Source organism: Sander vitreus, chromosome 4, assembly GCF_031162955.1.
Source record: "Sander vitreus isolate 19-12246 chromosome 4, sanVit1, whole genome shotgun sequence".
NCBI classification, from domain to species: Eukaryota; Metazoa; Chordata; class Actinopteri; order Perciformes; family Percidae; genus Sander; species Sander vitreus.
The window spans coordinates 15,688,275-15,702,279 of record NC_135858.1 but is presented as its reverse complement, the minus strand read 5'-3'; the positions used below and the strand labels follow the sequence as shown (position 1 = coordinate 15,702,279).

General features: G+C 40.5%; 1 protein-coding gene across 1 annotated transcript; it reads right to left on the bottom strand.

Annotated features, from left to right (window-relative positions):
• Positions 1–5,241: 5,241 nt before the first annotated feature.
• On the bottom strand, positions 5,242–12,192 carry tgfa (transforming growth factor, alpha). Its single transcript, XM_078248646.1, has 7 exons — positions 11,901–12,192; positions 10,780–10,965; positions 10,364–10,549; positions 8,904–9,018; positions 7,817–7,966; positions 7,529–7,620; positions 5,242–6,897 (listed from the first exon to the last, which is right to left on the bottom strand). The coding sequence occupies exons 1-7, from the start codon at positions 11,941–11,943 to the stop codon at positions 6,890–6,892; spliced, it is 780 nt and encodes a 259-aa protein (XP_078104772.1). The 5' UTR covers positions 11,944–12,192; the 3' UTR covers positions 5,242–6,889.
• Positions 12,193–14,005: the final 1,813 nt, after the last annotated feature.

The following is a 14,005-nucleotide window of genomic DNA, read 5'->3' as shown; positions in this document are numbered from 1 at the left end:
AGGCGGGGGGAGGCGAACTGGAGTGTGTAGCCCCGCGATATCAGTTTTGACATTCACAAGTCCATGAGTGTCAGCCTGATCCATGACGCGCTGTGCTCTGAGAGCGGGCGCGCGCATTGTCTGTGTGTTGTTCACAGACATAGCTAGCAAGAAGCGCAGAGCCCGTCCTGCCGCTGGGCGAGACATGAGTAGATCATGTCGCCCAGTCCATGGTAGGGCCCTGTCGAAAGGGTGGCGGGTCATCGTCGTCCTCATCCTGCTGGCATAGCTGGGGGGAGGAGGATAACTGAGCGGCGCTAATTGTAGCGGGTGGGCATTTGCTCCCGCTGTCTGCATAGTGAGAGAGCGGTGGAGCTCCGCGAGCAGCGGTGACCTGGTGTGTGCTTGTGTGGGGAACATCTGTCATGACATCAGCGTAATGTTCAGTGGGAACAAGGGCTGCTCGGTTGAAGGGAAACTGCTCTTTAGAAAGACTGAAGTGGCCCTTAAAAGGGCCGTTCACCGCGCCCCGTCATTGCCACCGTCGCCGCTGCTTGCTGGGTGGCTCCGGGGGCGGGTTTGACCAGGTGGGAGCCGCCTTCATTGTCCTTCGGCCCCGTGAAACCTGCCGGTCAGGGCTGAGGTCGAAGCCTGGGAGGGTGCAGCCGCAGCGGAGGCTGTGGGGCGTTTCCTCTTATGGCGGTTGGTGGAGCGGTGGCGCTGCTGTTGGGGAGCCGTTTCCAGGAGCCAAGCCGCCGTAGCCGCTCCGCTTCCTCGGTCGCCTGGTGAAGGTGGGACGTGGCCGTCTGTAAGCGAGGCCCAAATAGCCATCGGGAGCTATGGGGACGTACAGAAGCTCACGTCTGAACTCCGTGGGTAGCTGTGACATGTGGAGCCAGATATTTCGCTGGGCCACAGTCTGCCACACCTGGATCCTTGACAATGCCACCGTGGTCGCCGTGGTGAGGGTGAGGATGGCGGTCATAGCTTTGCCGATCTCCGTGGAGACTGGAGCCCTCAGTTTCCCGGGCTGAGAGAGAGCCTCCTCCACGAACGGCCGAAGCTCCGTAAAGCGTGGCCAGAGTGGAGCCCGTTTGGACGGCGGTTCCTGAGAGGTCCAGAAAAAGAGCCCTGGTGGTGTAGGGTGGAGCCATCTGTGGCAGAGGGGAAGACCGCTGAGGCGGTGCCCCTGGCCGTTCTGGAGACGGGGAGAGCCGTAGTGGAAAGGCATCGATCCCTGTCTCGAGTTCCAGTCCTCTCAGCGGGGAGGAAGGAAAACCGGTGAGGGAATCGTCATTCGGGGGAGACTGCGGTTCCAGGGCGTCGACGGTGTCACGTCGGTCAGCCCAGCTGCCGTCCCCCTCTCCGTCGACCTCAAAAGCCAGAAAAGCGCCCGCCCGCCGTTGAAGCTCTTTAGATGGCAGGCGGGCGCAGAACGGGCAGGAGGCATCGGAGGTGAGAGCCTTGCCGGCGTGAGAGGCACCGAGGCAGGTCTCGTAGCGGGGGGTGGAGAGTCCGGCGAAAGATGTAGCCGGCCTCGCAGGCAGGGAGCAGAGGCAGACGCCGCTGGAGCCAGAGTCTTCATAATCTTCTTCATACTGCTTGCTTGAAGAAAAAAGTGGGAGCAGAGCAACGGGTCTGCTCTGTTTATCTACAGTATTTGTGGGCGTAGTTGAAGCCCGAGAGCGGTACACAAGGGCAGGAAAGAAAATCTTCACGACTGCGCATGCGCAAAGGGATAAACCCATAGCGTGGCTTAGAGGGCGAAGCCTATACGAAATAGAACTTTACTTCACAAAGCACAGAAATTGCTGGTCTACTGCAGCCTCGGTCGGTTTGTTTGTGTTATGTGTGTGTGTGTGTGTGTGTGTGACTTTGGTGAATTTGAACTAACCCTTAAACAAACAAATCGATTGAGGCAGCAGTAGACCAGCAACTACCGTGTTCTGTAAGGTAAAAGAACTGTTTATCAAAAGAGTCTGGTGGCTTTGAAGAAAGCGTAAATAGATATAAACGCTTCATAAAGCCGTCGGAAAGGGTTGTCTGATGCAAGGTAAAGCGGTGAAAATATTCTAAATATAGCATACACTTACACTGATGTTGATTTTTTTAAGTGGCTAAAATCCGTTTTGCTGTGCCCCACGCTGCCCCCTGTCCACAGCAGCACATTGCTTAGCTACAGTGTCAGTACTGTTGCCTGCTTCTCCAAACTGGGGGCATGCGGACCGCCATCTACTGTAATACACAGACTATGGATAAGTACCTCATACAACCCCACTTCAAAAAATCTGTGTGTCTTTTAAAATAACGACGGCCAATAATATGAACTCCACTTACAAAACTAAACCGAAGCCCTATCCTTGTTAAAAGCACCACTTTTGTGAATGTGTTAACTGGCATGCAACATGTAACAATCTAACGTCTAATGTATCAACAATCCACGCATCTAACTAATTATATGCACTCATAACAAAATGTTTGAGGCATGCGTGCATTTAGACTAAGAAAAGGTGGTACATGATCTTGGTAAGCAATTTGACAACATTGTAGTAAATATTTTCAGTGCATCAAAAAGCGTGCTCGTTAAGATACCCCTCCAATAAGCTGGCTACGGTCCTGCAATAGTAGATAGATAACGGGAAATGAGGGGAGAGAGAGATGGCAAAACATGCAACAAAGTTCCCTGGCCAGACTTTAACCATAGATTTTGCAATTGCATGATCAGCACTTAATCTTTATTTATATAGCCTTCCATAATTTACATTGTTGCAGTTAATGAGAGGCCTCTGTGGCTGCAGACCTGTTCACTTTTTCCAATAAAAGGTTTTGGCAGAGGTGGCACTGAATTATGGCATGCAGGCATTTAACTCACCACTATTATATGGGGCCATTATTGTGGGGCAAATATGGTGCAAAATGCGAGAGCTTGAAGACTTGATGTGAGCACTTGTAGAACAAAAATCGGAACTTGTATGTTAACATTTTCACTTATATAAAATATTCACACACATGAATGTGAAGTCACAGTAAAAAAATGTCCACAAGTGTAGATTGATATTTACATAAATACAATGATAGCTGCAAACTTGTAATGCAACATATTCATTTTTTTTACTTGAGCACTTTTTCCAGCACAACAACTCAGTGATTACAACCTCTTGAATTGGTCACTGCAGCTTCGCATATGTGCTCTCTACATCACAAAGTGGTGAATCTGCACACTTTGACTTTTGCAACACTTCTTGCGATACATTTGGTGCAAAACAAATTTGTAGCTGTGGACATATACTGTATGTCCTTCCTCGTTGTCAGTGTTTTGGTTTATTTTGTAAAAATAAAAACCTTTGATGAGGTAAAAATGAAACACTGGTACGGTTTACATTTTATACTACTACTGTAATCTGCAAGTGCCTTTATCATTTCAAGTGTTAAACTGTGAAAAGAAATGTCCACAGCTACAGCTACAGAGCTCCACAGGGGGAGAGCAGGGTTGCTATCACCAGATGAGGTGTGAACATTTTAACATACAAATTCAGAGTTTTGTTCTACAAGTGCTCACACCAAGCCTACAATTTCTCGCATTTTGCACCATATTTAGCTTCATACAGAAGTGTAGCAAAAGTCATGTGTAAAAAGACCAATTGAGGGGCCTTCTGAGTTGTACCTGAAGACTTGTCTATATTTCCAGGTCTTGGAGCAAAATACTACGACTTTTCAGACAAAAATATCTAGGTATGCTTTTATAGTTTGGTTTATACATTAAATCTCAACACTTTACACATTTACAAGTCCGATTACGCAAGCATGGATTCTTACACATTTGCAGATTTCTGTACACATTCACAAATCTTAGTATGCATTTAGAGATTATTTTACACATTTTATGCAACTCTAGTCGATACCAACTTGATTTGTCTAACTCGGACTGATGAAGCCTCATTTAAAGTCTAGAATGCATCTTTACTTTAACTAACTCTTATGAGGCACATATGGGCATGTAAGTATTGTAAGATAAGAATGTGAACCTATCCTTTGAGCCAGATGGATGGAGAGGAGGCGAGAATGGATGTCAACGTAAACACCTGCAAACTTTATTCATAATCAATTTACAAACATTAATTGAAATATCATGACATCAAATCTATGCTGTATAAAATAAGACATATGAGCTGCACTCTGGGATCAGCCAGTGTAAAATTACCTTTTCATGTGATGTGGGTGAACTGAGCCTTTAACTGAAGCTCTGCACTTTCATCATTCCTAATGATTTGTTTCACTGCTTAGCAGCGAGGAGAACAAGGCAGGGTTGCTTAACCCTAATACCTTTATAAATACTCTTATTTAAACCATCTGGTCAGAGGCAGATACTGGGAATGTTGGGCTTAAGATCAAAAGGGCCAGAAGAGGAAGTTGACGAAAAAGACCAAAATGGCATTGCAATTCAAAGCAGAGCTCCAGCCTCTTATGGGGAATGGGGATTGACACATGTCCAAATGAGATTTAAAGAGTTTAAGAGAATTTCCCAATGTTGAAAACACATCCACTTTGTGTCACGAAATGTGAATCAACACAGTTTGCCATTTACTTTTTTTTTTTTTACTTTTTTCCCCTGTTGATTTGTTTCCCCTTGCCCTCCTTTGTATGTTAAAGGGTATTGTACATCTTTAGGGATTCGCCCACAAGAGCTGCTTATTTCAAATCTGGTTTAGAAGCTCAGCCAAACGGCTCTAAAGGGCTGCACAGAAATCCAATTGCAGACATAATGGGATTGTAAAACAAAACAAAGCTCCTCATGTGGAGAGCGAAAGGGAAGAGCAGAGGAGATGCAGCACGGTAAGAGGGAAGACGTCAACCCAATGATATACAATGGACATTTTAAAAAACAGGATGTAGTCTTGCACATCGAACAAAGGCTTTAACATGAATGGGTGTAGATTCTGTTGCCTTAAAAAGACAAATAAATAAACTGAATGGCAATATAGAAGAGGGCTGAAACATTTCCTTCAGCTATAAAAGCACTCAAGAGTTTGACTCTTTGTTTAATTGTGCCCGGGGTTCAGGGTTCCATGTTGCCATTTCTGTGTCTTGAAATATTTAGTGAAAGAGAAAAATAGAGAAGCACAGAGACAGAAAATTGGAATATTTGAAGAGAAAGAGAGAGAGAGAAGCTTGTAAAAAGAAGAAGAGGTCACGCTATGAATCGGATAACAGACTCAAGAGATGGAGTTTAAAGCAAATAAATTCAAAAATATACATATATATTTTTAATTCATTTGAAAACAAATGCAGATAACAGAGGCTTTCCAACTGTTGCAACATAAATCTGATGAAGGGTTAATGAGAAGAAGATCACCCTTTTCAGATGATATTGTATCATATACAGTATATACATTGAATATTTCGGTGTCTTTTATATTTATAAATAATAAAAAAAACATTAACACATACTGTATTCTGAATGTAAATATCATCACATACCGTAAACAAAGACAAGTGTATCGTCCCCTCAGAGTCTTTTTGGCATATAAATACCATCACATTCATTTTATAGTTTTTTGTTCCGTCTTATCACACAAAGCATACAAACTTTATATCTGAGTCAGTTTTCAATCATTATTTTGTATTTCCTCACTGAATATTATTCAGGGTTTTTCCTTTTAAGAAAACCTTATTTTGTTTTAAATTAACCTTCAGAGGTGCTCTCTCTCTTTAAAAGTATTTCAATTCAAAGAAGACACAATGCTATAACAAACCAATGTTGAAATAAAAAGTGTTTTGTGTTCTTTAAAAATACAAGCTGTGATTTAGGAGCATGCACGCTTAGGTGGATGTGTACAAACTGTGTGCCTCTTCCCTTCGGTGCTCATTCAGAGAAAGTTAGAAAGTGTATTTGGCATCTCATTATGTGGGCACTTTTTCAAGTGAATACATTGTACAATAAATGCAGTTTGTTTCTAGCAAGCTTGCTGATAAGTGCAACAATACAATGTGGAATAAGGTGGCCACCCAGGATGTGCATATGTCGGTACTGTTATAGCTTGCAAATTAAAAACACCTCTGATGCAAGTACAGCTCAGGAGTAACAATAAAACTGACTAAATATTTCAACTTCAGTAGCAATACTGGAGTCATGAAATCATCAAAACCGTATTGGAACAACTTTAAATTCTGTGTGTCTTTTTACTGATAGAAGTCCAGGGGTTTCATTAGCAGTCAGTCCATTTAACAATTCCTACTCCTGTCATGTGAAGTGAGTTCCTTCTTTAAAAACAGACACTAAAAACTTGTTTAAAGCATCGGTTTTCACCCACCATCATTTTCATTTAAAAAAAATGTCCTCTGTGCTTTATAGAGTTCTGATGAAAAGTGCTTAAAGTTATTAAAAGACAAAAAATAGGAATTGAGGTCTCTGACTTAAATTAATTATTGTTGTCCCGCAGCCCAAAATAAACACCTTTCCTATTCAACATCCACACAGGATGATTAATGGCCTCGTCGATCATTTCTCACGTCCGCTAGGCCAGCCATGAACAGTAATCAGGACACAGAGCTCTTCCCATGTTGGATTCGGCAGCAGCTTCATCCTCAGAGCTTAAAAAAAAAAGATACGCAGTTCTGCGTGTATTTCCACAGAATCAAAGAGTGAAGGAAACACGTTCCTTCAGGGCTGTAGGTCAAAAGTCCCAGTCAGTGGGAGAAAAAAAAAATGTCATGGAACATTTAACCTTCCACATCCAGCAGGCCTACCTCAGCCACATTGGCGAGAATGCTTCTTCGCCCCTTTTCTGATTTGGTCTGCTTGATCAGAAATACCACTTTGGATGCAATCCTGAGGATTTGTAGGCTGGACAGATGAGGAAAACTAAACACGCCGTGATGCAAACAGCTTATGCTCCAGCAAGAGGTCTTCTCAAACCACTGAAAAGGGAAATAATATTGAGGTTAAGTTTTTGTTTATCGTAAGTATCACAAAACCTTTTAAGCATAAGGCTGATGGTATTTCTAATTAGTCAACAAATCTCATCTGTGTCTGTGTATCCAAAGCCTGAGATAGCTTGTTTCTCTGTGCCATAGAGCTACATTTTTTACCACAAATTATGTAAAACCCACCACTACGCCGCACAGTTACTTTGACATGATCACATGTATGTTAATTATTATAAACACGGGCACTGTAGTTTATTTTGATTCAATCTCACATTCACCGTCCTGCTGCTTTAAATACTTACTAGAGCACCAAGTGTTGATTAATCCACAGCTGAAAATAGTCCCCAACACATGCAAGTAAAGTTTGCTAAAAACTACAGTGCCCAGCATATTCTAAAACCTTTTTTGATCATGAAAATACACATTTGTGACCTGTTTGTTAAGGGTTACATCTCTATTAGGATCAAATGGGCTTGGCGCTGCGAGAAGGTGCAGGGAAGTAGGAAAGTATTGAGAAACACACAAAGTTGGTTTTGCTTTTCTCATGGAATTTGCGGACAACCAGAAAAATATAAACTAATGCTAGCCCTATACCCTACTACGTAAAACATAAATAAAGTACCACTCTCAGAAGGATGGCAGGATGCTCCGTGCTTCTCTGGGACGTAGTGATGTGCGTGGCTCCGCCTGCGACAGTCCTGCCTCCACCAGCAACTGCACAAGAAAAGACTCTCAAAGTCCTGAAAATCCCTGTCAAGTTCATCGTTTCACCCTTAAATGAAAAATTCACTGGCCTCATATTGCTAAACGTTTGTTATCCTAAACACTGTACAGTTTATCAGCTACAATCCCAGTGAACCTGTATTATATGTTTGTATAATATAAAGACATGCCATTATGTGTTACTTACTGTAAAAGCGTACACAACAACATGATGAGAACACAGCCAATCACACACAACACCAGCACTGTGGCAACGGTCTGCTGTCTGTGATTAGTTGCTACTACAGCAAGCAGGTCTGCATGCTCACAACGCATCCCAATGAAGCCTGGATGACACCTGCAACAACAAGGATGGAAAATCTAATTGGGTATGCAAAATATTAGTTATTAAAATTATATATACATATATAAATATATGTCACAGTATTAGTCCCAACACTTCTAGTTGTTTGTAAAAATCTAATGTAAATACATTAGATCTGTTGCTATTCTTTTTAATATCAGTCTTGATAGTATGTACCTGAGAAATAATACAACTGCTACAATTCACAATTTCACTTATCTAGTAGATTCAAAATAAATAAATAAACAAACAAACAAACAAACAACAAACAAAAGATCCACACATATATATAGTCCAGTGAAAAACCAAGGGATGTTTCATTCAGGGACACTGCAAATTAACTTGGCCATTAATGTCTAGATATGTATTATATTTATTTATGATCTTAAATCTGTCCCTGTTTTTTTACAGTTACCTGGATCTACTGAAGTGTAAATATATTAAAATTATTCAAAAGGTATTGAGTCTTTTGGACCTATTAAAACATAGAAGTGATGTCATACAGCTCAAGATTTCTGTATAAATGATTTTATCTTTTTTTTAATATTTGTGAAAAGGTGGTTTCCATTGTTATCTGCGGCTTCTCCAGAAATACAGAGACCACAGTCAACCCAATCCCAGCCTTCTTGCACTGGTAACTGTCCGAAATAGCTTTGGATCTTAAGATTTTACTAATGTCTCTTTTTAAGGATGGGAGCATTCTGCTCCAACGTAATGACAGACCTCACTGCTCAGCAAAGCCCAGTCCAAAATAAAGGCCAAAGTGCTTTAAATTGCCAACATACCAAATTATCAAAGCTATTTTAAAGAACAAATGTAGACGTGGGTGAAACATATAAAGCTGCTTTGTTAAAACTCAGCTCTCACGTTTAGTGAACAACAGTCAACTCAACAATGTTGGCATTTTAGATTTAAGACAGTAACAACTTACACACATGCAGGCGTCTCTTCTAAGATCAGGAAGCGGCATGTGCCGTGGAAGCAGAAATGGCGGTGGGAGTCTGGACAGTCATCAAAATGAGACCGAACAGCCGCTGCCACAAACTCTGTGAGGTTGTAAGACAAGATATTGTTGAGACGTACATAGGTTTTTGAATGACCATGAATCACTAATATTTCCCACTGAAACCATCTACTAATATTTAGGTGGGGTACAGTTGTTAACTATAACTGGAACACTTTAAGAACCATCACGTCCTTCAGTACATGAATTCTACCCCAAATTACAAAATCAAATATATTTCAAGTGCACTTAGTCCAAATACACAACATGACACAGGTAAATATCATAAATCTAAAAATAACCGAAGCCTGCCGAGACCTGAAATAACAGCATGTACTAAATCCTAAAGCTGATACCCACGCCACCAACGGTAGACTGAAGCCTTTTGTTACCAGTTGCGTGTGGATTTGTGGTGGCTTACATCTCTCACTGTACCTGGGAGGGACAATTAGAGTCAAGAAAGGTCCTGGTGAGACGCTGCAAACAAAAACCTCTGTCCATCAACTCACATTGGGACTCAAGAGACAGCACATCCTTGCAGGCACATCCCATCAGTGGAAATTAAAGCCTTAAATACAGTTTATTTATTTATTTTTTTTTTTTTCCAAGCAACTATCACAGTTTTCACTCTGACAAAACAAAAAGGACAAAAATATCCAATTTAATGAACACCCAGACAAAACAGGACATTTCTTCCACGTAAGCTGTACAGTCAGACAAATTCCTACATAACTGACTCAAACAAAAGTCAGTGTTCCCCGAGCAGCCAAAACAGATACACAGTGTTGCATTCAGGTTGGGAAGGAGGATGAGCATGCAGACAGATAGCTGCATTACAGCCTTCGTCACACACTCCATTCCAACGGTAAATGGGCTTTTGGATTGCAGCCTACATGTATTGTCTCCTTCTTTCAGACTCTGTGAAAGCCCTCTGTTGTCCCTGAGGCATCTGCCTACCAACCCCTCTTCCGTTCCATGTGATTTTGGCAGTCAAACGCAAGGAACATAGAGACAGAAACCAGCCTTTAGGTGCTTTTGAGATCATAATTCAATACTGTAGGTGCAGCTTTTGTGATACTGTTGAATATACTGTTCATATATTCTGCTCATGATCTTTAATTTACCACAATTGTTGCCCTCACTCACGCTAAGAGGATCAATTATCAGCGAGCGCCACACTGTCTGCATGTGTTGATGTACAGCAGCTCAATGGGAAGCTTTACAGTGTTGTGAACTCCTGCTGTGGAGGCAACGCTGCAGTGAGAGTGGATCAAGGGCTGCAATGAGGACACGTTTTATCTAAAATACATTTTACTGGAGATGGCTTGACCAATCTGAGCCAAACTTTCCCTGGCATCTTGACATAACATGATTGTATTTAGACTTACTTTTAACTGGAGGGATGGTAGTTGCTGTAGTAGGTGCAATAGTTGTGGTAGTTGTGCTTCTGCTGCCGGTTGTTGCAGAGCTGCTTGTTGAGGTGTGCGGAGATGCAGTGAAGTTTGTATCGATGGAAATGCTGGCTTCAATAATTGTTGAATTGCTCGGTTCTGCTCCAAATGTAAAGAGGGAACCTGCAGAGAGAAAAAGCAACTGTTAACATATTATGTGGTCATAATGTGAAGAAAAAAAATATAGAAATAAAAACAAATACCTGCAGTAACATATGAGTGTGGATCAAGGTCTCGAGAACATTTGGGAATGTGAAATACTGTTTTTTTTTCTTCTTTTTCTGGAGATGGCTTGACAATGAGCATGAACCTTTACTTGTATTTAGAAATATGAAAACTGTGCTGAGACTTACTTTTAACTGGAGGGATGGTAGTTGCTGTAGTAGGTGCAATAGTTGTGGTAGTTGTGCTTCCGCTGCCGGTTGTTGCAGAGCTGCTTGTTGAGGTGTTCGGAGCAGCAGTGAAGTTTGTATCGATGGAAATGCTGGCTTCAATAATTGTCAAATTGCTCGGCCCTGCTCCAATCGTAAAGAGGGAACCTGCAAAGAGGAAAGTAAACAGCTGTTATATATAGAAATAACAACAAATCCCTGCAGGAATATAATAACAAAAATACAAATAAGTTCACTGTAAGCTCACTATTGAGTACCACAGACATACTAAATGTACCCATAGGATTATATATATATATATATATATATATATATATATATATATATATATATATATATATATATATATATATATAACTGTATTGTGATTGAACAACCTGAGGGTTAGTCCCAGTAATCTGCACCTGTACAACTTTGTCTTCAATGTGATATCGATGCTTCATTGAGTAACTGGTACCCAACAATTGTAACAGGGTCAAGCGCCCACTAAAAGGATGAGACCAAAGCACTATAAATACATATTCAGCAGGTCCTGTGAAGGCCCGCAATCACAACTACTGACTGAAACCAGCTAGTAAAAACAAGAAGGGTGGTTGGTTGTAAAAATAAAAAATAGTGAGAAATATGATTTTTTTTCCCCTTCTTTTTTTTTTCCTTACAATAAAATGTGAAGTTCAAAAAACACAAGAATCCATTAAAATAACCCTTTAGTTTCAATATATTGATAACTAAAGGCCAACTATTAAGAATCAGTGACACCATAAAAGAATAAACAAAACACCATCAAGCACAGTAAGGTTAATACACCTTAAACAAATTATTATGGATTACCATAGACAAAACACTTCAGATTTTAATAGGAGTGTTGTACTGATTGGCATTGCAAGTCATTAGCTAAGAGATCCAGTGAATTAATATTAAATTATATAATCAAATAGGTGACAATACTGAGGAACTGCAATCATTAATCACCAAATGTATAGAAATGTTTCACATAGGCTATATAGAATGAGACAAACACATAAACAACATAAATTCAAAAATAATTTTAAAAAAAATGTCCTGCTAAATTAGACACTCACCGCTGATGACAAAAATTATATCCCAGAAAATCCGAGTCATCATGACGACTTGTGGTCTAAACTAAAGTAGGCTGAGTTCACGGGCAGCTTCTCTGAAATGCTGGCGTGTGCACACATTAGTCTTTAGTGTTGCAGCAGCAGCAGCAACCATCAGCACAGAAAACATTTAATCCTGTGATCACAGCGCAGACCTGTCACATATGATCGACTGGGGTAGAAAAGTATAATGTGGTCGAGTTTCTTCTTTTCAGCCAAAAGCACGAGTCTCCAGCAGGATGTCCGAGCGTTTAACTTCACTGTGTTCAATTGAGGAAACTCGTGTAATCCTGTCAGAGGCTGGCCAATTAGAGACAGAGGGGGGGGGGGGCTGGCTGTCATCTCATTATGACCTCATCATGACACTTCTTTGATTGTTATTGTATTTATGAGGTGTGTCCTAGCCTGTATCTGATTATTGAAATACGTCTATTTCATTTAAGCTCCATAACCTTTTCTATTTTGTTTTGCCATTTGCATGACATAGCCTAATGCAACACACTGAATTATTTTACATAAAATGTATTTAAAATAAAATAACATTGTAGCAAGCGTGCAGTAGCCACGTCTCCTTCAAACAACTAACAACGTCAAGTAAAAGTAATGTGGGATAAAGTGTAATTGTTTGAAAAAGTTATTACTATTTGCTATTTTGCCTATTTTATATATGACAGTGTGACAGTGTTTTGTATGTTTTACAGATGGTAAAACCCTTTGAGGCTAAACTGATTTTAGGCTATAAATACATTTGACTGGAAAAAAAAGTTGTTCTTTTTCACAGGGGTTTTAAAATTAATAAAAGTTTGATTTTTGTTTATTTTCTTCCTTTGAAGCTTGTGAGTCCTAGTCCATCTGTTTATTCATCTGTCCAAGTGTTTTTGGTCCAGAGCGAGATATTTTGACAAGTACTTGCCAGATTCCCATGAAAATTCGGTGTGGAAATTCATAACTCCAACAGATAATTCCTATGCTTTAAGTGATTCTTTTGTCAATACTGCCACTAAGCCTTTTATTAGGTTCATGAAAGCTGATGCAGACTTTTCAGGAAAATGCAGCAGAGAAATGCTTCAGACAAACTGTTTCCAAAATGACTGGGAAACACAACTGTGTACACCATGTTTCTTCTAACACTTGCTTTCAATAACAGAGGTAGATCGTCCTAATAGCCAAAAAAAAATCTTCACCCTAATAGTCCCAATATCATGGGTCTCCTTTCCCTCTTTAACATGTGGTTTTGTTAGCTCCACTGCTGTTGGAGAGGAGAGGAGCAAAAACATCCTCCTTACTTCTTCTCTTCCTTTTTAACACTGACAATTATGAGATGCTGCAAGTAAACTTATTTTTTTCTGTAAATAAGCGGGCTGGAGAATCAGGGGGGATGTGAATGTAGTCATTCACCCCTCGTCTGCAACTGAAACTGAAACTGCTGACTGATCCCTAAAGCATCCTTTTTATAATGGAGCAATTTCATTCATTATACTATTACACTAACTACAACTTTTGTTTTGCAGTTTAGTAACTTGTCTTGTGGATTGAACTTCTGATGTTGAGATACACAAACAGAGAACAAGAGGAGTGAGCAACATTTCAAACCAGCTCCATCTGCTGGACATAAGGGCACACGTTTCCTTTAGTCTGAATAATGATCTTATTTTCTAATAATCTAGATTATGTTACAAAATACTGTTTCAGAAGAAGAGAATATATCAATAAATACAAAATAATTAGGACATAGCAGTACAGTTTAGTCAAAATCCTCTCTTTAACCCTCAAACAGACACAAGTTGTCCCAACATCTTCAGGTTCACTGCATGTCAGTGGGTTTTGGCAATTTGATAATCTGCAAATTTGTTAAGGAAGTTCAATATTAATAAAGGCAGGTCCTGCATTGAAATCTTTACTTTTTTGTTTTATATTGTGCATATTCCTAAATACATTTGTGTTTAAACAAGTTACCAGAAACGGATGCACAGAAAACTTGGGGGAACCAGGTTTTTGCTGGGGGGGGGGGGGGGGGGTCAATAGTGTATAGGCTACTATAACTATGGTGCTTTATTTATTTATTTTAA